The sequence below is a fragment of the Ambystoma mexicanum genome, chromosome 1q (assembly GCF_040938575.1).
Source record: "Ambystoma mexicanum isolate Mex_15411 chromosome 1q, UKY_AmexF1_1, whole genome shotgun sequence".
NCBI lineage: Eukaryota > Metazoa > Chordata > Amphibia > Caudata > Ambystomatidae > Ambystoma > Ambystoma mexicanum.
Genome location: NC_090922.1, coordinates 792,395,352 through 792,420,410, shown reverse-complemented (window position 1 = coordinate 792,420,410; position 25,059 = coordinate 792,395,352). Strand labels below are relative to the sequence as shown.

The 25,059-nt window shown below is 47.2% G+C and overlaps 1 protein-coding gene across 6 annotated transcripts in view; it reads right to left on the bottom strand.

Annotated features, from left to right (window-relative positions):
- Window positions 1–25,059, bottom strand: part of ODR4 (odr-4 GPCR localization factor homolog) — a 1,066,769-nt gene that overhangs the window by 728,915 nt on the left and 312,795 nt on the right. For all 6 annotated transcript variants that reach the window (XM_069641378.1, XM_069641383.1, XM_069641382.1 and 3 more), the window contains one exon: window positions 10,280–10,375. In XM_069641378.1, the coding sequence (XP_069497479.1) occupies window positions 10,280–10,375 (96 nt within the window). The remainder of the gene's footprint in view (window positions 1–10,279; window positions 10,376–25,059) is intronic.

Below are 25,059 nucleotides of genomic sequence, written 5' to 3'. Positions count from 1 at the left end.
CCTCATCGGATGTCTTACAAAAATTCCTCCTCCATCCAAACGTATGCTAACCTACCATCCGCCCTACCACAAGTACAACAACAAAAAAAGAACAACAACTTGGCCAAAGAAAGAATTACTCCCCCCCCCATATCTTGGTTGGTGGTGGTTGGTTTTCTGTACTTTGTGCTCTCTCAGGCCAAAGCCCTGCTGCAGTGATTCAAATGTCTTTTAGTCTTTCTCCTTTCCTCTAGGTATTAGGTCCGGGTCCTTACCTAAATGTTTCAATTCCTTCTCCCAGCCAATCGACCTGGGTAGGCCGTTGGAACAGTTCAATCTGCAAATATATCCAATATCCCTGGATAGGTTCTCCTCTTTGGAGACAACAGGCTCTACTGATCTGAGTTCACCTGTATGTATGTAACTGAAAATTCCATTAACCCCAACTCAGGGATTCTTGTGTCCCGTCGCGTTTCTCACATTCCCTTTGTTCACCCTCGCTTGGGTTATGGGATTTCTTACCCCCTTGTGTGGTATCTTGTGTCCTAGCCCAGCTTGGGCTACTTGGCTCTTCAGACATTCTTCGTTGTTTGATTTTCTCACCCCCCCTTGTGGCTTATCTGGATGCTCAGCTTGGCATGGGCTTTGGGAATTCTCAGCCCTGCATCAGTTATCACTTTCCTCTCCCCTCATGGTGCATCTGGATTCTCAGCCCGACGTGGGCTATGGTGTGGCCTCACCATCCTTGACCCATTCGTCGGTCTGTGCCGCATACCTGCTTTTCAGCAGTAGTGCTCGTTGGGGGAGGTGGTCTCTCTGGCCAGCAAAATAAAACGTGCCTCTGACTTTGTTGCAGTCTTGGTAGTCTGGTCTCTGGTGCCAGTTCCTCCAGTCTTGGACTGACAGGACTTCAGCTTCCGTTTATGCGCAGGTTCAATTAGCTTTTCTACAGCAGCTCCAAGCTCCCTGCCGTCCTGGTAGTGGCAGTGTTCCGTGGACTTCCCCTCTCTTCTGGCCACCACACCATCTGCAACGCAATGCAGGGCTGCCCCTCACCCTTTGGCTGGCTCTCTCTTCCTGTGTCTGTGTCCCGGGACCTTTATGTTCCTCCATGGAATAAGATGTGAAATTCCATTGGTTCAGCTCTTCATGCAAGGACAGCAACCAATCCAGGTCAGAAACCAAACCATCCACTTTTAAAGGGCCCTGTACATCACTGCCCTGCTCTATTCCAAAGACTTGGGGTTCTGCATTAAAGGGAGGTGGAGTAAAACCCTTGTTTGTGGATTCCTTGTCTCCTAAAGGGAGGTCACCCTCAATGGGATCTTGCATGCCATGTACCCATAGGGGGTGTTAAGCAGTGGTCGAAGTGAGCGGGAGCGGTCGGGAGCGGTGCTCCTATACTTTTTTAAATTACCTTGTACAGCTCCTGTACTTTTATTTTAAAAAGAAACCGTTCCGGAATGGTTTTGTTTTAAAATAAAAGTGTAGGAAGAAGTTGAAACCTTCACTTTCAGTGCACTGCACTGAACGTTCCCTTAAACAGCAGGTGCAAGTGTTTGGGGGGGTGTATTGTGCGTGGGAGGGGTTGTGACAATGGGGTTTGTGGGGAGCAGGGGCAGGCCAGCAGGGAACATAGTTCCACTGCTTCTTTTCGTACACTTCGACCACTGGTGTTAAGCACAGTGGGCTCACCTCCCTAGTCCCAAAGGGGACAGTTCAGCCTTGGGTAGAACGGATGAATTCCCTGGATTTGTCACACACCCTTCAGGTCAGTGTATTCTTTAGCCATATTAAATTGGCTAGTTCTTGACTGTTTCTGTGAGGGCAACAGATGCTTCTAGTTGGTAGGTAGTGTGGAATAGCAGAAGTGGAGCTAAGGGTTTGACTAGAATCAGTTTATTTCTTGTCAAGTGATCGTAGTCACTGCTCCCATTATCCCACCCTCCCCCCGTGAGCCTATTTGTCCATCTCTTTCAGTGTTTGGCACATGCGGCCGAGTTTCGTCCTCTTCTGAGTCTTTTGGGTTTGATGTTACTTCAAACAATTCTGTTATTAGCGTTTTCCAGGCCAATAGGGTGCCCACCTCCCCCTCATCAGCCCGGCTACTCGCATCTTGCCATGACACCGTTTCAGCCTCCGCCCATTTCTGTAGATCCTTCCACCATATATCCACTTTAGGTTTGTGGCATTTTTTCCACCCCATGGCGATCCTACGTTTCGCAAGCACATACGCCAGATTTCTTAGTTTCTCAATATGTTTGAGTTTCCGTGGCCTAGGGAACCCGCCCAGTAAGCAGGCCCAAGCCGTGTCTATAACAAGAGTAACCCCTTTATCGGCCAGTTTCTGCGCCACATCACTCCAGTAGCATCTAATAATCGGGCACGACCAAAACATGTGTGTCATGTCAGCGTTTTCCAGGTTACATTTAGGACACACTTGTATGCCAGCGTTTCGGAACTTAGATATCCTCAAGGGGGTCATGTATGCCCTATGCGTTACATACAGCTGAATTTGTTTTAATCTGGCATTTTTAGATACTTTTTTGTGGTAGCCCAGGGCACGCTCTCACATTCCGTCCTCCATCGGGGCCCCGACTTCCATCTCCCAGTCCAGTGTCAGATGTGTCAAATCTTTACCCACCTTAGCCATCACCATCTCGTACAGTCTCGAGATCTCATGACCCCCTTCAGACATATCATACATTGCTTCCAAAACTGCATCTGGTTCTTCTATCAGAACTGTTTCTGGCCAGGTGCTCTTAATCATTCGCACCAATCTAATGTATGTGACATATTGCCCCGTGTGTAGCCCCGCCTCTTCGTTGAGTTCTATAAACTCCTTAATGGATCCCTCCTGCCAAACATCACCTAGCGTTGCCAGCCCCACCGATTCCCAGTAGTTCCTAACAATTGCCCTTAGCTGATCATCCCCTCCTGTTAAAGCAACCAACGGTACCTAGGCGAGGCACGGGTATGGGACCTCCATTAGGCGACAAGCCCTACGCCAAATTTTCTGCCCCAGCTTCAACATCACAAGGCGCCCCCTCATGTCAGTTTCGGACAGCCAGATCATTTCTTTCAAATAAAACGGGGCACAGTCCTGCCCAAGCACCCTGTGCTCAGGGGTCACTTCATCGGAGAGCCACTTAGCCACATATTGCAACTGGCCCGCCAAATAATAAACCTCAAAATGGGGCAGTCTGATACCTCCTTTTTCGTAAAAGTTCTGCAGTTTCCAGAACGCCACCCTATTTCGGGTACCGTGCCACAAGAAATCCCTACACATGCTGTTCAATTTACTAAAAAACTTCTTGGGTATCATGTGTGGGATATTGCTAAAGTAATGCAAAAGCCTGGGCAGAACTACCATCTTGAGCATAGCCCCCCGACCCATCATCGCCAAGGGCAATCTTGCCCAGAACTGCATGCTGTTTCTGATTTTCTCAACGGCTACTTCCGTATTGTGTCTGTGTTCGTCCTGCGCCGTGTGATATATATCTATGCCCAAATAGTGAAAAGAGCGCGTTGCCCACGGTACCTGTAGCACCGGTATACCTCCTGCAGGGATCCCCTTATAGCTACCTAGTGGGAATATGACAGACTTTTGGGGGGTTCACCGAGATGCCCGACAACTCTGCATACCTTTCCATCACTTCAAGTATGTATAAGAGGTTTTCTTCTGGGTATTGCAAGTACAGCAACAGATCGTCAAGATGTAAAGCATCGGGGACCAGGGGCACCCTTGTCTGGTGCCTCTGCCAAGTTGCCATCTTTCGGATATCACCGCTCCAGTTAGGACCCTGGCAAGCGGCTCACTATACAACATCTTGGCCCATCTGATATAGCACGGCCCCATTCCATACCCTTCTAAAGCAGCCAATAACCATGACCACTTGACAGAGTCAAAAGCCTTGACTGCATCTAGAGACACTATTGCCATCTCACCCTCGTTTTTGACCCCCCATTCGACCACCCGATGAAGTCGCCTATGGTTGTGTGTAATGTTCCTGTTCGGGACATAACCCGTCTGATCAGGATGTATGAGTCTGCCAATCACTTTCCGCAATCGATTCGCAAGAACCGCTGTGAGAATCTTGCTGTCTTGATTGAGCATCGACAGGGGCCTGTAGGAACCACATCTGTGCTCCGGTTTATTGGGCTTGGGCAGCAGTATTATAATCGCCTCTCTAAGTGACTCAGGCAACCGTCCTATCTCAAACGCTTCATTCAACATGTCCAGCATTGGGGGGAGGATTTCCTCCTTGTATACTTTGTAAAATTCGCTGGGGAACCCATCTGCCCCTGGGGCCTTACAAGTGGGCAGCTGCTTTACTACCTCTTCTAATTCCTCCAACGTGATTGGCTCATCTAACTCCTCCCTCTCTTCGTCGCTTATCTTGGGCAGCCCTATGTCTTCTAACGTTTCGTTTATCGTGCGCTGGTCGCCTATCTCATCATCTCCATACAGCACTTTGTAATATTCCACAAATTCTTTGTTAACCCCCTCATGCGTGGCCACCTCTTCTCCGTCCTCCCTAATAATGGTCCTAATCGGGGACTTAGGGGTCTCGCTTTTGTATAGCCAGGCCAAAAGGCGGCCTGTCTTGTCTCCCCCTGCGTGCTGCCTCTCGACATATTTCTTATAATTAAGATTGCAGAGTCTTTCCCAGTGCCCTGCACATTGTTGCTGTAGTTGGAGTTGGAGTATCAGCTCCGTGTCTACCTCTTCACTCTTCAACGTTGTTTCTAGCTCAGTTTCCGCCCTCTGTAGGTCAGCAAGACCCCACCCTGTAACCCTCTTGACTTAGCAATGGCCCCCCCCGAATCACCACCTTAAAAGCTTCCCATAGTGTGCCCGCAGAGTCAACACTTCCAGTATTTTCCACAAAAAAGTTAGTAATCTCCTCCCTCATATCTTCTCTAAAGATTGGATCTTTGAGCGCCTCCGCTCGGAGGCGCCATGTAGGGATTTTCGCCCTCGGGGGGCAATATTGCCAACCGAGGATCAGGGGCGAATGATCCGAGAGGACCCTGGCCTTGTATTCGGTTTGAGTAATCTCGGCCATCACATCTGCTGTGACAAAGACATAATTGAGCCTAGTGTGCAGTTGGTGCGGGGCCGAGTAGTGTGAGTATTGCCTCTCAGTGGGATGTTTCATTCTCCACGCATCTGTAAAACCAAAATCTGTTAGCAGCGTCCGCAACGATCTCGCCGCTGGGCTAGGTTTATTCACCCTGTCATCTGACCTGTCCACTGCTGGATCCAACACACAATTGAAGTCCCCGCCCCAGATCACCGCGCTCCCCATACACACACTAAGATTGGCACACAGGGCTCTGAAATATGCTGCTGTGTTTTGGTTGGGGGCATACGTGTTTACTATGCATACCTCCCTGCCCTCTACCAGCCCTCGCAATATAGCCATCCTTCCATCCATTTCAACCACCTCTTGTGTCAATTTGAACGGGACATGCGGTGCCACCCAGATTAGCACCCCCCGGGCATATGCAGAGTATGGCGAGCCCACTACGGTCCCTTTCCACTTTCTCTTAACTAGGTCCAACTTCTCCCGCGTCAAGTACGTTTCTTGTAGTAATGCAATGTCTATTTTCTGCCTTTTCAGATACATCATGATCTTGTTTCTTTTCAGGTAGCTGTTAAGGCCCCTGACGTTCCACGTTATTATCCTGAGGTCCCCCATAGGTCGTTAATAAGCACCCACCCGATCCTCCATCTATTACGTCCCTTCATGCACCGCAAGTGCCGCAAGCTCGTTCTCCCAAATAGGCTCGAAACAAAACTTAAACTCCCCATAACCACACACGCACTCAACTCCCCATCCCCCAACTTTCTGCCCACCCACCCCTCCCCCAACAATACCCTCCCCAACAGTTGCCCAGCTCCATTCCTGGATCTCAGGCATCCCCACATCTAGCCCTGCCGAGCGCAAGCTTCTACTCAGGGCTCAGTAGGATACAGCCGCCCTAATGGCCGCTGAAACTAATAGTCTATTGGGGTAGGACGTCCGCGCTCTGTTGCTCCTCTCAAAAAAACATTACACATTCAATTGCCAAACCGTTACCGATTACAGTTACACTCACTATATTCCAGTCCGAATCGAGCACCAGGCTCAGATCGTGTGCAAAGTTCAGTTAGTCACAGCTTCTCCATGCAATCAGGGTCCTTTTCCTTACTGAATCTTCATTTGGTATGATCCTGATGTCCCGATCCGCTTCTTGTTCCGGGCAGCCCTGCAGGTCCAGCCATGCAACAACATCCTCATGGGTATCGAAAAAGAGCGCTTTGTTCATATGTAGCACTTTCAATCGTGCCGGGTACAGAAGCATATATCTGATTCCTGCTGCCCTCAGCCTCCTTTTGACGGCTACATAGCTGTACCTCTGCCTCTGTACCAGCATCGTGTAGTCCGGATACGCTGTGATGTTAGTGGATGCTCTCTCTATCGTGCCGCCCTTACGAACGTATTCAAGGATCTTCTCTCTATCTCTGTAATTTAGGATCTTCGCGATGATCGGTCTTGGTGGGGCCCCGGCCGGGGTTTCCTCATCAGGGCGCGGTGTGCCCTCTCCACCGTGAATCCCAGCGAGAGATTACCAGCTCCGATCCCTTGCAGGATCATGTTTTCAACATAGTTTGTGGGATCTTGGCCTTCTTCTCCCTCCGGAAGGCCAACCACGCGAATGTTGTTTCTCCTCGCCCTTCCTTCCACCTCTTCCACCCGATTTTCCAAGTTAGCGACCTGTTGTTTTAAGACATGAATCTCCTTCGCATTGCTCGTGCTAACATCGGTATTAATCTTCACCCCACTTTCCAAGCCGCTGGTCCTTTCTGCAAGTGCCCTAACATCTTGACGAAGCAGGGCGAGTTCTGTGCCTACAGCATCGATCTTATTCTCCAGAGCTGTGCGTAGATCCGCCATTGCCAAGTCCCATTTAGCGCTTAGCCCCGTTATAGCTTCTAGGATCTGGTGCTTATCCCCTTCGGGGGCATCCTCCGCGGGGGTCTCGATCGCGCTCTGTACTGATGTTGAGGGGGTCCGTTGCATTCTCGTGAAAGTCTCCATCGTGGGTTGCTTGGTCTTAACTCTCAACCCTTTCGCCGACATGGCGCTTCTCGCTGCTCCTGTGCGCCTCCGCTTTAGTGCTGCTGTCACACCGTCCTCGGTCCGACAATGGTCCGGCTTTCAGATCGCCAAACGCACATTCGAGATGGCACTTCGGATTGTCTTGCGGATGGGCTATGGCTTTCCACTCCCCATGCAACTTCCATAGGCCTCGTCACCCAAGCATCCAATGTCATCTCCTCTTGCGGTCCGATCGCCGAGGCTCCATTCGCGTATGTCAGGCCGGGCGCTTTCATAGATTCAACCACTCTGCCATATCACCCAATTGTGCTGCTTCTCCAGGCAATTTACCGCAGCCGTGTCCCGCAGGTCCGGGAGATCAGTTTTGTTTCTCCTCGGAGGCCTTTCCTTTGTTAGCCGCCATCTTGGTGTCGGAGCAGCCCCACAATCGCACCGACAAAACCATGTATATCTCACGATTCTCGGGGACTATGAGCTTCTCCAGCGAGCTTCACTTATCTTGCAGCTTCCGACACCTGATCCTTAAAGTTCGAGGCGCTCGTTGCAGTTTCAGTAGGTAAATTTGGCAAAAATAGAGTCGGATCATCAGGAGCTCCTCACGCAGCACGTCCTATTCCATGGCCAGTTAGCCACGCCCCCCTGTTGGTCGAAAACAGATTTCCTCTCTAGCGCCCAAAATGTAACATGAAAACAATGTGAAGAGAGGAACCTTCTATTTATTTACAGACCTGTGAACCTAGGTAAATGTCCCTGCAAAGATCCTAAGTATCCCTTTATGCAAGTGTGCTACTCCTAGCAAGCAGTGATTGGCCGGCACTCTAGGTGAAAAATAGTGGGAGAGCTGTCCCTATCTGCACTACCTGGTTACTGAAATACAGCCACTCGTGTGACATAAATATAGAAATGATGGTTGAATCTAGTCATGATCTTCTTGACTGTTTTACCACCATATGTAAACATAATCTCTAAAGACTCTTCTTTATGTATATGTGGGAAAGGAGTGCTATATATTCCTATTCCCCTATGTCTGTTTGTCGGTTATTCCTGATGCTATTTATCATTTTCACTAAATAAGTTGGCAAAAGAAGCAAGCGAGAAGTAACCTTCACTTGAAATTATTCTGCACCAGTCATTTGTCTGGGTGTGTTTTTCTGTCTAACACATCCACTGATCTCGTCAACTGGTTTCAGTGGGATAAAACTGGTTTATACTACCTTTGTCAGGATGGTAGGCTCAGTCTAGAGTCAAGAACCTCCTTGAGTTTTTGTGCAGCCACCACAACAATAATTCCACAGAAAAGCGTCTTCATTCTCTGGGGAAAGCACACCACTTGTGCTTCTTCACTGGGGAGTCATCTGCAGGATTCTATTTCCATGCATCGCAGCATCCCACATTGCATAGCAGCTCTCCTGCAGCTATGAGTTTAAAATCCATCATACGTTATATTATTCCCCAGATTGTTTGCAGAGAATGGGGAGGATGGATAGGCCGCTCTGACCCAAATTTAAGAAAAAGGTGGGAACTTTCTTCAAATGTTATGGACCTGCCTACCTTTTACAGGTTTATTTTAGGAACATCTGGAAAGTGATTCAGATAGATTTAGGCTAGGAATTGGATTGTATCCCAAATTTGGCCATAATGGGATTAGGCTGCATTTAAGTTGCACAAGATACGATGAGGTAATTATTGTATTGGCTCTGCTGACTACGACTGCAAAAAGAAACATTGCCAGCAGATGGGGCAGGCGGATATACCCAATGCACAAGAGTGGCGATCAATTCTGGACCAATGTATGGAATTCGAGAAGTGAATATACAAAGGGACTATCCCAAAAACACTGGAAAAGGGGGGCGGGGAATGGCATGGTGGTATGATGATTAGTAGAGGTAAGATCATTGGGAATAAGAGGGTTTGGAAAACACCTAGAAGCACATAATCAATTGATTGTGGTTCTAAACATATTACATTTGGTGTCAGGCTAGGTGGGGTGAGGAGAGGGAGAGTTGGGATATGGTACAGTGTTGATTTGCTCATGAACATGAAAAGAAAATCGGTCATCAACGAAAAATACAAAAAGGTTATAACAAACTAGCCAATCTTTTAGAATGCAAATTAATACTATGGATCTAATGTGGGCAATTCCAATATTGCCCAAATGTGTACATAGCACAAATACATGCACATTCGGTGGGGGAAAGCCCCCAGCTCTCTGTGGGGTTGTGCCCACACAAACCTATTTGTGTAGAGTACAGTAGAGGCAGGCACAAATGGAATGAAGACTGCATTAAGGTTGTCAGAGTGGATTGGTTGGTAACTCAACGGTGAAAAGCGAGTTTAAGTGTTTATGAAAGGTATTGAGTTGAGGTGCCAAAATAAGTCCGCTTTCAAAACTGAGAAAAAAAGAAGTGAAATAAACATATGTAGCAAGAAGGAGTGTTAAATAAAAAAAGAAAGTAAGTAGTGTCAGAGTACCAAGCCCACACATGAATTGACAGTAGTGGCAAACCAGAAAATGCTGTATTTGTTTTGCAAGACCAAGACCCAGAAACATCTTCACCTAACTGGAACAGACTGCAACAACCTGACCCACCTTCCAGACCTTCTGTCCGTATAGGTCAATTATCAGGCAACTAATTCAAAACTTAACGGGAATCTTCCAGAACCTTCATCCTAGGCCTTCTGTGGGAGAGATCTCCCGCCCCAAACACATTGCAAACCTTTACTTTGTTTTCCGTCGTCGTGAAAATGTCCAACTGATATATAATTTGTCAAGTTCCACCAACTCCCCATGGAGACAACTCTCTGTACTTCAACTAACCCTTGTATAAACTGGACAAAACCAGTTCCATTGATCACATGGTCCCTACCAGTCTTTGCATGAAAGCAGTGACAGACAGCAAGTTTAGAAAAAGAAACAGTATTGCCAACAGCCAAATGTCACATAACATTGAATATAAGTAAAGTCTGCTCCAAGAAAGCAATGGTAATTAATGAAAGAGGGATCAACTACATCAATAAGTCATCAGGCTACATTTGCAAGCAAAGAAAGAGACATGACACACCCCAGCAGTAGTAATGATGAATATATATTAAAATACAATAATAAAAAACACTTCTTGAAAGTTAGGTAGAACAGTTGTCCTTCATTCTGAGTTGGGATCTTGACGAGCCATGCAACCTGTCCAACCTACCTTGCGGAGCACATTTTGAGCCTCTTTGCCAAATTCTGGTGATGTGATTAGGAACACACCAAGAACAAACAGTCCCCCAGGCAGCATGCGCGATACCTAATAAAGGAAAATGCTAATTTAAAATAAAATATGTAAAAGCATACTTCAATTAACAGCCTCCGTTTCCCGGTTACAGCTCATTCACACACACACACACATACGCAAAATCACTTACCCACAGGGTTGAACCCTTGCACAGAACTATGAAATGCTGATTGGAAAGCCAACACATTTATTTTAAGAAAATGGAACCACCTTAAATTATTGAAATAATGGCTAGATTTTATCGATGGCAGACTGTACATCCAACACACCGACAACTGTGGTTTTAGACGCAGGGGTAAATGCTGTAAAATATAGGAAGACACAATTGTACAAGGAATCATGTAATCTCTATGTGGCTTGGTCTTAACTTTAGACTGTTAAAACCTCAGTAAAAAGATCTGCTATAATAAACCATTTAACGCCGACTTATTTAAATAAGAACAATAACTGACTCCAGGTATATCACTGTACAGAAGTAATCACAGTTACATGAAACATTTGCCTACAGAGAGTAAGTCTTAACATACTTCACATTCAATGATAACATTCATGGTTATAGTAGCCTATTCTTTTATTAAAATGGTTAGGGCTAATCAGTGTTCATTTCTATTGTGCTCTAGGATAGACATTGTGAGAAGTTTAGTCGTTTGCAACATTTCAAATGACCGATAGAAAAATATGCCAGTTACCTAAAGCTTTGGTTCTCCTGCATTGATGTCTTTCAAAGTTTCATACACATTATGAAATATGCCATTAACAGGCTGTGTATTCTCAGAAATTAGTAAAAGCAGCTTTACCATCACCTTCACTGGATCAGATCATTCAGTCTTTGGCCGTTTTGTTCTCAGCTAGTAACATAGCAGGTAACTAATTCTTACCACTAGAGAATTTTCAGATTCTTGCAATCATGGTGTAATGTTTCAACAGGCTTCTGATTGTATGGGAGTATAGGTCCAAGAGACCCCCCTCCCCTGCAGCCCCCCCTTGTGGAGTCCATGGCTCGTCGGGGTCCCCCCCTGCCACCAGGGCCCAGGTGGCGGGTGGACCACTGGCTGACACATTGACCAAACGTGCTGTATTAAGCTAGGCCCTGGAAACCATTTTGTGAAACCAGAATGACATGAACCCCTGTGCGCCGCAGCACAGCCCCCACCCTTGGAGAGTTCTCACTTGGGAACGGGCTCTCAGCAGATCTGCCAGGGAGCTGCGGCCGCAGGCCCTGGCAGATCCGCTGAGAGCCCGTTCCCACGAACAGACGGACATGAGCTAGTGCTAGAAACAAACACTAACATTCACCTTCCGCAGTGCATCACTGTCCTCAGTATGACCCGGCCAGCAGGGCCGGGGTGGAAAAGAACTGTAAAATGGTCCCCCGACAAAAGTAGAGACCCCAAATACTAATATGCAAACTGCCTGTGATGAAACTCTTCTCTCCATGACCTTTTTGATAAAATATGTAAACTCCATGAAGATGGCAGAATGTGTGTTCATGTGGCATTCTGGTTGAAATACCCATATCCCCGTAGCTATGCGCCAATGGTAGAAGTGTCCCGGGTTTTATGTTATATGTTTCTCCCAGAAGAATGTACTCCAAGGCCCTATGCCATAACTGAACTAATGCTGCTAGAGTGCAATGGAAAACAAGTGCAACCGCATTGGGAGCTCATGTAAATTGTGTAAGAAAATGTAACAAAATGTTGTGGTTGTTAAATACTTAACATATAGTTAACAATAGCAACATTGGTATAGGTAACACATTTGAAATGGGCATTGAAGCTTTGAAGAAAAGGCTCAATGAGTATTGTACAGTATATGAATTATTATGTATTTTTGTATAACCTGCAAACACACAAGGAAAATACCATTCCCTCCCCAGTGAAGCCTGCCAGATGAAAGACAGAGGCCCGGGCTGCTCTGCCTCACCTCCCCCAATTCGGCTGGAGCCGCTTCAAGCATTCACGCTCCCCCGCAGCTCCCATGGCCACGACCAGCCACCTGAATTATTTACAACCCAGTAGTAAACCCCGACCATAAACGCAGGCCAAAAGGCGCCCTTTCTTAGGCTCCACGACCCACCAGCTCACCCCAGGTTAATGGCCCCTGTAAAATTAGGACACCCAATATTATAGCAACACTGTAGGAACCCATTCATAATGACTTCTAACGAGACACGAAAACTTGGACAGCTCACCCCTTGCCCTGAGACCCAACCTCGTGACCTATGATACCCGGCCAACAGGATGATGGTAACCATGTATTGATGTATCACCAAAGGACCCTGCTCTAGGTTCATTCCTCCTGTGTTGCATTAACCTGTAGAATAACCTATTGTAGGATTTACAGGGAAAGATAATATTGCGGTATTGAATGAATGGGGTGTGTGTGGCCCTTGGGGCAGAAAGCCAAAGAAGACATTCATCAATGACACTGGCCACGCCTGGCACAACAGCACCGCCCGGATGAGCCCAGCTGACCTGCCCGGCCCACGTTGGCACCCAGTGATGTCCACCAACCACGGCGTAACACATCACAGCTGCACCTATAGTTAGTCGTCGCCACCCAATCCCCACGAACATGTGCCCCCTATAGTGTGTAGGTTCTTATGACGCGTTTTGTAAATATATACGCCTGTCTTTGCTAGTGTCAGACAGAGCGCTCTCGGAGTTTGCAGAGTCCTTTGCATGCCCTATTTTTGACTTATATAAACTCCCATTAAGCTCACCCGCACTTTGTCTTAGCCTTATTCCCATCTTGGGAGAGTCCATTATTGTCTCTCATTGTGGGGAGGATCGTGCTATCTGGGGACGCTCGCCTTCATGATCACACAGAACAAAAGGTAGGTGTCATGTGCATTTAAAGAATTTGCAATGTAGAGAATGTGACTATATCTCCTGCCTGTCTCTGTGGAATATTTTGGGGAGGGCCTACTATTGGGGCCAGATGCCACCACTTGCTCTTTGATGCAGGGCCTGGGGGCGTTGTTGCCGGGTCAGGAGCTCATCCTCATCAGTTTGGTGCCACAATAGCATCTGTTTATTTAAGAAATATACAGAACATTACTGAAGGTAGGAACTTCATGGACCCCATCAGCCCTACAGTTAGAAGGCACATTATGCCCTATCTGTGAAAAGTGCACTGCAACCAAGAGGTTAGCACCCGTTACAGTGATCAGATTGGACAAAACACTCTGCTAAGTGAATTCGGCGAAACCAACAAGGTCTTGCCCAGCACAGAGCTCTCACTTGGATGTGCATGTGCAAGCCATGTGATGAATCCAAAATGGTGTATAGGATCAGTCTGGCAGATGCCAGAGATCCGTTTTATTCAAAATCGATGCACCTCAAATGGAAACTCAATCCAGTGAACATCTAAATCCCCAAACAATTAAAGAAATTGTACACATGTACAAAGTGGTCCCTGCCATTCTCCTTACCTTAAACTCACTAGCCGATAACTTAGATCCCTGTACTTTGGTCCAAGAATATAATAAAATTATGCTTGCCACACTTGATAAAATTGCTCCACTTAAACTTAGACGTAGTAAACCCAAATCTCATCTAAACAAATGGTTCACCCCCCAGCTAAAGGACTTGCATCGCCTAAAAAGAAAATGTGAAACTACCTGGAGATTACTCCCCTCCAATGATAACAAAGATAAGTTAACCAAAATATCCTCACAATATAAAAATGAAATCTGTATGGCAAAACGAAACTCCTACAACAAACGTATTGCTAATGCTAACTCTAGTATGAAGGAATTATTCACCATACTAAAATAACTAGAGTCTCCAATCCCTACACCCGACACCTGCATCAAAAATAAGACATGGTGTTCAGATATTCAACACGCATTATCTAATAAAATTACTACCCTTCAAAATAAAATTGCCCTAAAAAAAGACTCTCTGACTTTACCAACACAATCAAATAACCTCCCAACTTCTAGTGAAACACCTTCCGAACAGACTTCGATTCCACTTTACTAAAACGTCCACATTAGAGGTAGAGAAAGTCATCTTATCTCTCAAGCCGTCCAATTGCAAAGGCGATCTCTGCCCAGCCCAGATTATAAAGGATGCGGCTAGCGATCTTGCACCTTTCATTTCTAAATTGACCAACGCCTCATTCGCATCTGGCACTATTCCCTCGAATTTGAAACACTCTTGGGTACTCCCATTCCTAAAAAAACAATCTCTAGACCCACTTATTCCTACTAACTACCGTCCCATCACAACGGTTCCATTCTTACTCAAAATACTTGACAAGGTCGCATATACCCAGATCCAAAAATACCTTGAACTACATAAGCTCCTAGGAGCAAGACAATCTGGTTTTCGTCCTTTACATGGGACGGAAACTGCCCTCATAGAATTAAAAACACAGGTTCATGAACTAAGAGATAAAGGTAAAACAGCAGTCCTCTTACTTTTGGATCCGTCAGCGGCATTCGACCTATTGGATCACAAGGTCCTCTGTAATCACTTGGACTCAGCAGCTCACTTTTCCGTAGAGGCCATTAGATGGATAGAATCATTCTTGAGTGCTAGAACCATGAGGGTCTTCTCCCCATCGGCAGCTGCGGACCCTATCCCAATCACATGTGGTGAACCTCAGGGCTCCTGTGTCTCACCTACATTATACAATATATTCACCAAGCCTCTGTTCGATGATCTGGACCTTCTGGGTATCACCTACACTAACTATGCAGATGACACTCAGATTCTCCTCCCACTTACTGGGGATTATGACAGGGATTTAGCATTGGTGAATAGAGTGTATCTCATCATCCAGGCATGGATGGCCACCCACGGTCTATGCCTGAATGATGACAAGACAGAGCTCATCATCCTGGGCACCTACCTCAATCTCAAGAAATTAAGCCATGAATATTCATCATTCGCCATTGATGGAAACATCATCAGGTTAGCCAAGGCGGTGAAAACCCTTGGCTTTTACCTTGACTCTACCATGTCTTTTGACAAACAGGTGAAATCACTGGCCTCTACTACCGCTTACACCTGTAAGCTTATCAGGGCCGGCAGACCATTCCTTTCAAATGACAGTTGTATGATACTGGCCAGTGCACTAATACTCTCTAGGTTAGATTACTGTAATGCTCTTTACAGTGGTGCCAATAAGGCCATTATTCAGAGGTTACAAACACTTCAGAACAATTCCTTAAGAGCTGCACTAGGCATGAATAAAAAAACATATCTCTGCTACTAGACGCCAATACAAGTGGCTCTCTACTCAACAAAATTCTCATAAAAATGGTCTCCCTTACCCACAAATCATTAAACAATGCAGCCCCTAATTACCTTGCAGACAGGCTACACAGAAGAACATCCACCCGACCCACCAGAGCCAGCAATGCAAACTGCCTTAATGTACCTAGATTCCGACTTACCAAGATTGGTGGTAATCGCTTCCCCGTGAAAGCATCCAAACTTTGGAACTCCTTGCCATACCAGCTTAGAGTAGATCAACCGTACTTACAACTCAGAAGTAACTACATTAACATGCTCAATTTGACTGACCACTAGCTTGTGCTTGCACCAGCCTCACCAAGGTTGCCTTAGACCATCCTTCTAGCACATTGTAATCTCCGATTATGTGCCTATGTACTCTTCCTGCTCCTAACTGCTTCAAATTGTACATTTGTATCTATGTCTTACTGTGAATATGCCTGTAACTTGATATGCCTTTCTGCAATCATAATTGTAACCATGTAAGCCTTGCATTTTCTTACTGCTGCGCCCTGTTACCCTCATGCCTGGTGCGCATTATAAATAAATAAACAAACATGTGCAGACCCTGACGGGAGGAACAGCTCAAGGGAGCAGACATGGTGCCCAAAAACATGTGTGGATATTTGGAAAAGGAGTTTTGGGGGGTTTTGGAGATGGTCTGAAGGAGGAGAAGTTGGAGACAGAGTGGAGGTTGAAGGTGACCGCACAAGCAAAGGGGACAATAAAGACAAGAAGAGTTAAGTAGGAGGTGAAAGAACAAATAAGGAGTCAGTGGAAGGACTAGGAGCTAAAGAATAGGAAGAGGTGACCGGAGGGGCCAACAAGGTGGTGGAGAGGGTACGAGTTAAGGAAGGATAGAATGCAATAAATACTTAGGAGGTGTGGAACAGAAGTGCAATGGAGTTGCTGATAAATCGAAGAGCAGAGATAAAGGTGCGAGAGGGGTATGTACGATATGATATGGCACTCATAACGTGCCTATACACAAGTGTTTCACAGATGGTGAGAGAAAGGGGAAGAGTGGGTAGAGAGGAGAAATAGTTCGATATTAGTCCAGAATAGACTGGAGAAGAGCAGAGGGAAGCATATACTTCACACCTATGGGGTGTATAAGTGGGATGTGAGGAGGAACAAGCATGTAGCAAATTGCCCAGTAGGTAAAACAGAGCGAGGATGGAAAACAAGAGAAAGAGGTCCCTCGCGTATGGTGCGAAGAGGAGGATCATAAGGCTGGGCTGGGAGCCATTGAGACAAGGAAACCTTGGGCTAAGGGAAGCTAGGGGCCTCCAGCAATCATCCAACATAGCTTCAGTACCAGTCTACCACCGGTGCGGCCCTAGCCACTCTATTATCCTGCTTGCAGCTTCGGAAACTTTTTCGACAGCAGATTGTGCCGTGCGTTCTCGGGGCAAGGTCCCTCGCCGGCTTCCAACCCCGCACTCGATGCGACTTCGACATTGGTATAAATACCACACACTGTGCCTGTTATCTTAGTTCTAGTTTTTCCCCTCTTTCGCACAACCGACTTGACGATACCTAATCTGCATGTGCGTTGAAAGAGAAGTATATTAAAAAAATGCACCCACAGTCAGAGGGGTAGGCTTGGAGGGCAATGAGAAATAAGTGGGAGGAACATCCACTTGAAAGAACGTTACCAGGGGTAAGTAATTTGTTCTTCTAATGGACTGTGTCCCCCACACCACAGATTCCTCATCTTTGATAGACTCCCATAGCAGTTAGAGGGGAACGTGGTGGGACCAGTGGATTTTTTTACTGGTTTATATTGTGTAAACCAGCGTTCACAAACCTAGCATCCTGACCCGACAAGGTGTCCAGACAGTAATATTTTGAGAAGGTGTGTATTGAAGACCAAGTTGCAGCATTACAAATGTCCTGCACTGGTGCACCTCTTTGCAGAGCCAAAGTGGTTGCCACTCCTCTGGTAGAATGTGCCCTTAGATTTTTCAATGACATCTTTCCCAGCCAAAGACCAACATTCTGAAATACTCGGGATGATCCAGCATGCCAAGATCTGTTTAATAATAATAATAATTAGGCTTTTATATAGCGCTACAAACCCTCAGGTATCTGAGCGCTGCTTATTATTACCCACGGTGTGTGGTGCTCATTTATCGACCTCGGAAGGATGAAAGGCTGAGTTTGGCCCCGCCGGGATTCGAACCTGCGTTAACAGGCTCTGCACGGGTGTCAAAGCGGGCGCTCTACTCGCTGTGCCACTTGACCGGCTTGACCCAGTCTATGTCCAGTGTAACCACCAAAGAGTTAATTGTCTTGCCTGACATTTGCTAATCTGGCCATATAACAAATTAGAGCCCTTTTTGGGTCTAGTCTGTGCAACCTCTCTTCCTCCTTGGAAGGATGAGCAGGTGGATAAAATGTCAGCAATGTAATCTTTTGTGCCAGATGAAATTCAGAGACTACCTCGGGAAGGAAGGAGGGTCAAACCCTCAACACTACCTTCTCCTTGGAAAATGTAGTGAAAGGAGGTTTACACGATGAAGCCTGTAGCTCACTCACTCTGCGAGCAGAAGTGATGGCCACTAGGAAGATTGTCTTGAAGGTTAATAACCCGAGTGGACAAGAATGGAAAGGTTCAAACAGAGCGCCCATAAAAAATGTTAATACCAAATTTAGATGCCACGACTATGAAAGGGACCAGTGGGAAACTATGTCAGACCCTTGAGGAACTGTACAACAATGGGTATTTTAAAATAAGAGCCCTGCTCTGGCATGCGTTTAAAGATGGATAACGCAGCCAGGAAGCCTTTGGCTGTAGTCACCTGCAGCCCCTGGTGGGTCAGGTGCAACAAAAAGAAAGCACTGCAGGTGTATCGCAACTGAAAGAATCAATATATTTAGCTCTACACCAGCTACAAAACCTGTTCCAACAGCAGCAGCCGAGTGCTTTTGTTGCTGGCCTTCTGGCTGAAAGCAACACCTCCCCAATGTCTTCCAGGAGGTCCCACTCTTTGTATCTTAACCTCTCAGAAACCAGGCATGAAGGTTCAGAGTTCTGTTTTCTGGGTGAAGAAGACAGCCTCCCTCTTGTGAGAGCAAGTCTGTTCTCTGGGGAAGACTGAAGAGAGGGCAGATGGACATGTCTAGAAATACCGGATACCACGTCCTCCTGGCCCAATCCGGAGCAATCAGGATCATGGACTTCCCGCACTTCCCATAATTCCTCAAGTTATTAGGAGGTTGAGGGACTGGCAGAAATGCGTACAGGAGTAGGAATTTCCAGTTCACTATGAACACGCCACCAAGAGCTCCTCTATCACATTTCCTACTGATACTGGATACAAATAGATCTACTTGAGGGCTTCCCCAAAGGGCAAAGATGCAAAGTTCTCTAGAAGGACTTCTTGAGCCAACTCCCACTTGTGGGAGACTGCTTTGCCTGCTCAGAGTATCTACCGTCATGTTCTTCTCCGACCTAAGTAAACAGCCGATAGACAGATCTATTTTGCCTTGCCCAAAACCAGAGCTGCACTGCCTCCCTGCACATTGGTAGTGACCCTACACCTCCTCTTTTGTTGAGATAATGATGGACCACATAGTGGCCATGCACTATCAGGACGTTCTTCACCTGCATAGAAGGCAAAAACGACATCAGCGCCAGTCTGATTGCCCTCAGCTCTAAAAGAGTAATGTGTAGTCTGGATTCTGATGGGATGGGGGGGAACAAAGACCCATAATCGTGAGATTATTCATGTGAATGCCCCAGCCCGCGAGGGAAGAATGTGAAAACCGCCATCTCTGGTCAGGGTTGCCAGAAAGGTTCCCCTATCATCACATTCTCCTTGCCGGCCTACCACACGAGATCCTGCGCGACCTTGCTTGGGGCCTGAAGAAGGTCAGTCATGCTGCCTGAAAATTGCGACCATTGGGATCGAGGGCCCACTGGAGGGACCTCATCCTTAGGCGGGCCTCCGGCACCAGAAAACTGCAGGATGCCACGAGACCGAGCAACCTCTGAAAATCGAAAGCTGGTATATGTTGGCCGTTTTAAAATTTCACCATCTGCGAGATTTGTTGAGCCCTAAACTCGGGAGGCGAAACCTTCCCTGAGGAGGAGTCCAGTACTGCTCCAATGAATTGAAGCATTTGGGAAGGTGTCATGCGAACTTCTTGAAGTTGAGGGAGAAGACCAGTTTGTGGAGAGAGTAACAGGTACTGCTGAGATGCTCCAGAGCCTGTTTGCGAGCCTTAGGGCAGCCCTAAAGGCAGTGATCAAACTGCCAATAGGGAACCTCAGATACTTTCTGTACTTGGACTGTATCGGCACATGAAAGTAAGCACCCTGAAGATCGATTGACGGCATCCAATCCTGGAGCTGAAGGGCCTGGAGGATCTGCGAAAGAGTGACCATCTTGAATCTGTCCTTCCTGAGGAACTTGTTCAAGTATCTGAAGTGCAAGATGGGGCGCAGTCCTCAGTCTTTCTTGGGAACCAGAAAATAAGGAGTACCAACCCTGGTATTGCTCCACCACAGGTACCCTTTCCACAGTACCTTTCTCCAGCGGGGAGAGAATCTCCTGCAGAAGGAGCGGGTCTGGTTCCCAAAGAGATTTCTCACTTGAGGGACAATCTGGAGGCCTTTTCAGAAATGGGAGCCAGTACCCTTGAGATACTGTCTGCAACGCCCAAGTATCCGAGGTAATGTATTGCCATTGTTTGAGATGCTGAGTTAACCTGCCTCCCACCTGCGTCTTGTGAGTGAAGCATTCCAAGCGATTTTGGAGCTGCTGCAGTGGCAGAGGGTAATGAGGAGGTGATTGCCTGAGCTGTTCTCCCTCAACGGCTTATTGTGCCAGGCAGAAATCTCCTTTGCCCTCTTTTTGGACAGACTGACGGCTACCGCTAAGTCCAAAGGAGGAGTATAACACCCACTCCAACATTGGGAAGCTGGATGTTACTGTTGAGGTTGACGGATGGCTGCACCCAAGGATTTTGCTGCCGCTGCCTTAGAAGCCTGCAGCTTCTCTGAGCGGTCGTCAGCCTTTGCCCCAAAAAGATTTGACCCATCGAAGGGCATTTCCAAAAGTCTTGACTGGACATCAGTAGAAAATACAGATTTACACAGCCATGCAAATCTTATGACAGCACTCACTCCCATAGAGTGACCAACACAGTCCGACACATCAAATGCTGACTGGAGTGAGTGACATGTAGCCCCCTTACCCTCATTGATGACGGTAATAAAGCGTCCCTCCTTTCCACCCTCAGGAATCTTTCCAGCCACTTGGGAAAACAAATAGCACAAGGTGAATGTGTATTTGGCTAATGTGAAGACGCGTTAATGCCCTTAAGCACCATATTACCAGCTGGGAACACCCTTTTTTCCCCCAGCATGTCATACTTTTTATCACCCCTATCGGGAGGGATGGATGGATAAGCAGCTGCTTTAGACATAGAAGTAGTCGCTTGTACCACCAAGCTTACAGGAGTAGGGTGCCTGTATAGAAAATCGGGATCAACAGCCAATGGCTTATATTTTCTTACCAACTCCTTGTTGGCAGCAGGAGAGGTATCAGGCTTCTGCCAATTATCCAACATATTTTTTAGTGCAGAATGGAAAGGCAGTACAGGTTCTTTTATGGGGGTCCTTTGTCCAAGATATTTCTAAGGTCATCCTGTACTATATCCCTTGCGGGACGTCCGGAACCCACATAGTCTGTGACCCTGTTCATCACTGTCCTGTATGCAGCACTTGGATGAACAGCCGATTCTGGTGAAGCAAAATCCACTTCTGGAGAAGTGTATAAACCTCTGGCTTCCTTAAGGCAAGTAGCCAAGTCCTCAATTCGGGATTCCTCAGAAATTAGTTCCTCAGGTACATTAGGCATGTCAAAATGTTTGTACCCAAAGGTTACTACATCTTCATCCTCTTCCTCTGCCTCAAAAACATGTCCAAAGGAGTTAAAGAAGGCTTTCGTCGACAATGGTTTAAAACCCTAAAATGGCTCGGAGGAAGCTGTCCATGGCTTTGACGTCTAAGACCTTGATGCCAAATCATTCCACAAAGAAGATGTGGAAGCCTTTACCTTCTCTTCTGTTTGCACAATGGACACCACTCTAGTAGGCTTCTGACCCGGGCTTTTGGGCATGGGAGTTGGAGCCTCTGATGACTCCCTGACAGCTTTTGAAGGCATGGTGGGATCGTTAGCCTTCTTCGTCTCTTTCGAAGAACCTAGAGGGGCTGCCTTCGAGAAAACCTCCATTTTCTGACGGAATGCTTCCCAATCTGAAAACGTACCTTTCTTTTTTGGGGAAAGGAGTCGGATAACGAAAAACGATGGCGTCTCTTATTGGATTTTCTTTGAGAAGAGGAATCATGCGAATCACCCCTTCACCTCGACCGCTTAGAACATTTAGAGGGTTTTTGTAGGCCTTGGAGGTGACGCCCTTAAACTCCTGTCTTCAGAGGATATCCTCCGAGGGAGTAGTGGACAGGAATTTAGATACCGACCAACCGAGGAAGAGTTTCAACTTCCACTCCCTCAAGACCTTGCTAGTCATGGACTGACATGAACCACAGTTGTCGACTTTTTGCTCTTTACAGAGATACCAGAGGCATATCCTGTTTAGATCTGTGATTAACCACTTCAATTCACAGTCTGCACACCTCTTGGAAACCCTCTTCGGAGTAGACATACTCGAAAGAAAGAGTACTACGCAGTAGAAAGAAAAAGAAATAAGAAACCGCTGAGGCGAGTTGAATCGTTCCAGGCGTGTTGTGCATGTGGAAAACAGAACTGAGGCAGCAGACGCAGTGTATGCTATACATACCGACATTGTGTCCGAGTGTGGAGATGGAACCCACCGAGGGACATTGACCAGACAACCCACAGCACAACCTGCTGTTTAAAAGATTCCCCAAGCTGCAAGCAGGGTATCAGTATATCAAAGATGAGGAATCCGTGGGAAGACACAATCCATTAAAAATACCTCATAATGAACCTATCTAAGATTTGTATTAATTTATTTGCATTGAGAAGGTTACTCTGGGAGTAGAGATCTGTCATGACCACCAGCCAGTTCACAGGTTAAGTTGGTAGAAAAGACCTTAAGGGTTAATCTTGATTAGATATGAGGGATGCCCCAGGGTTGGTAGTTGGATTCCTATAGAATCAATAGGACTTCTAGTTTCTTCAATGGCCGCCTCGTTGTGCCACTGAGGAACTAACATCAAAGGTCCAGTCTTTGGCAGAGTTTTTCTATAATAGGCCAGCCCACCGGGAGACTCGCGCTTCCCGTAGATAACTGCCCAGCAGTACTGACGCTTGCCACGTTTCACAGAAACATTCCCTCACAGTGTCCAGTCAGAACTCCAGCCCCCATACGCCCCCTTAGTCTCCACAGTATTAGCTTCCCTGTGTTTTCCCCTGCCGTAGTCTCTGTGTTTTCCCTCCATTTCCGTTCCTTCATTTTTATTTCTGTTGCATCTCCCGTCATCTTAATTTTTCCCTCAGAGTTGCCGGAGAGCGCCGCTCCCTCCACACACAAGTACTGTTTTTGGTTACTACTAGAGCCATAATTATCATTTCACTGAGGAAGCATTGTGAGAGTTGTGTTCAATAGCAACAGCGTTGTCATACGCTATTCTATAATTGTTACACTTGTTTTCACCGTCTCAGCTGGTGCTCATTAGTGTTTCTGCGCTCCTCGTACAAACGGTTTTCTCCTCTGCCTGATTCTGACCAAGGTTGTTACACATGCACGTCAACCAGTAGCAGCTTGATTTTTCCTAAAAAGGGTTTAGTGTTTAATAGTGTGTTTTCATGAACTACCGTTGGTATATTAATTCCCCTTTTTGGGTCATTCGCTCATTCATGCATTTCATAGGAAATAACTAAGGTGGATACGGTTGTTCCCTCATGTTCTAGGAAATACTTCTTACTTTAGTGCTTTTTCCTCAGCAAGTTTTTTTCCCACAGCTAGTCTCCTAAATCAGTGTTTTCCTATTTTTGCACCACAAACCTGCTTAGTTTCCATTTGCCTTTTTTCCCCCTTAATTAGTTTCCCTGTCACTACAACATCACCATTCGAGGGGATTGGGTCCTCCGACGTATTCCATATCTATGACATGTAATCACCACAGCTGTGCTGCTTTGGAAACTTTTTTCGGCGTCTGCGTCCTGCGTCGATGACGTCGATGGGCCGTCGTCGAGGACCTCCTCCGACGTCGACGTCATCTGATGTGATAAGTAGGACGCACGACGCCCGTAGCCTCAGTTCCGTTTTTTCCGCGAACGTGTTGCTTCGTGAATCTCGGTTAACGCCTCGACTCTTTGGAGTTCTGTTCTTCTCGGTTCTTCGAACCTGTTCGTTTTTGTGAAAATCCTTCGTGTGAAGATGTCTTCTACTTCGTCTTCGACCCCGCGTCCGGGCTTCAAGAAGTGCGGGGAGTGTGGGTCCAAGATGTCGGTGACGGACTCGCACGACGCCTGCCTCTGGTACCTCGGGGAGGCCCACGACACGGATGACTGTATCGACTGCCAGTCGCTCACGTCCAAAGCCTTACGTGAACGTAAGAAGAAGTTGTCGGTAGGTCGGGGGTCCAAGCCCCGGAAGTCGAAGTCTGCAGGGCTTTCGACGGATGATTCGAGAGGAGACTCTCCGCATCATCGTCGGAAGTCTCGTGGGTCTCCTTCTAGGAGTCGGTCTCGCCACTCCTCAGCCTCTTCGAGGCATTCTCGGAAGCGCCGACACCGGTCGTCTTCCAGGTCCTCTTCGGAGGACTCTGCCCAGCACGTCGCTTACCCCACCAGCCGTGCGACGCCGGAGGAATGGGCTTCCTTCTGGAAGAAAATGCTGGCGATTATCGAGTCGCAGGGTACTAAGCCGTCCGCGCCCCCGAGTGGGGTCGGTCGTGAGAGGTCGAGAGACACCGCTCGCAAGAGTGGTCGGCACGAGTCACGGGAGAGGTCCCGTTCGGACAAGGGGACTCGTTCTCGACGTACCCGTTCCAGGTCCCGGTCCTCGGCGCGTTCGAGACCGTGTGCACCTGTGATGTCTTCGAGGAAGACATCGACGTCTGAGGCGTCGACAGGCTTTCTCGAGGTCGTCGAAGGACACGCTCCGGCTTCGAGGACTGTGTCGACGCCGCCGATGCTGGCGGCGCTGCATCTGACGTCGACGCCGATTTCCTCGACGGCGATCCACTCGGCGCTGATGCCTGTTCCATCGACGCCTTTCGTGTCGGAGGTACCCCGTGGCACGGGGGAACCCCCTAGGAAGGCTCTGGTTAAGAGCAAGCACTATCGGGTGCCTTCTTTTCGCCACCTGGAATATATTTCAGAGGCGGATGAGGATTCTGATGGCCTGGTTCCTAGTCAGGTTCCAGATGAAATTTGTCTCGGGCTATAGTCAGTTTGAGGATTTGAGGCAGTCACTGCATGATGCCAGTGGACTGGACACCTCTCC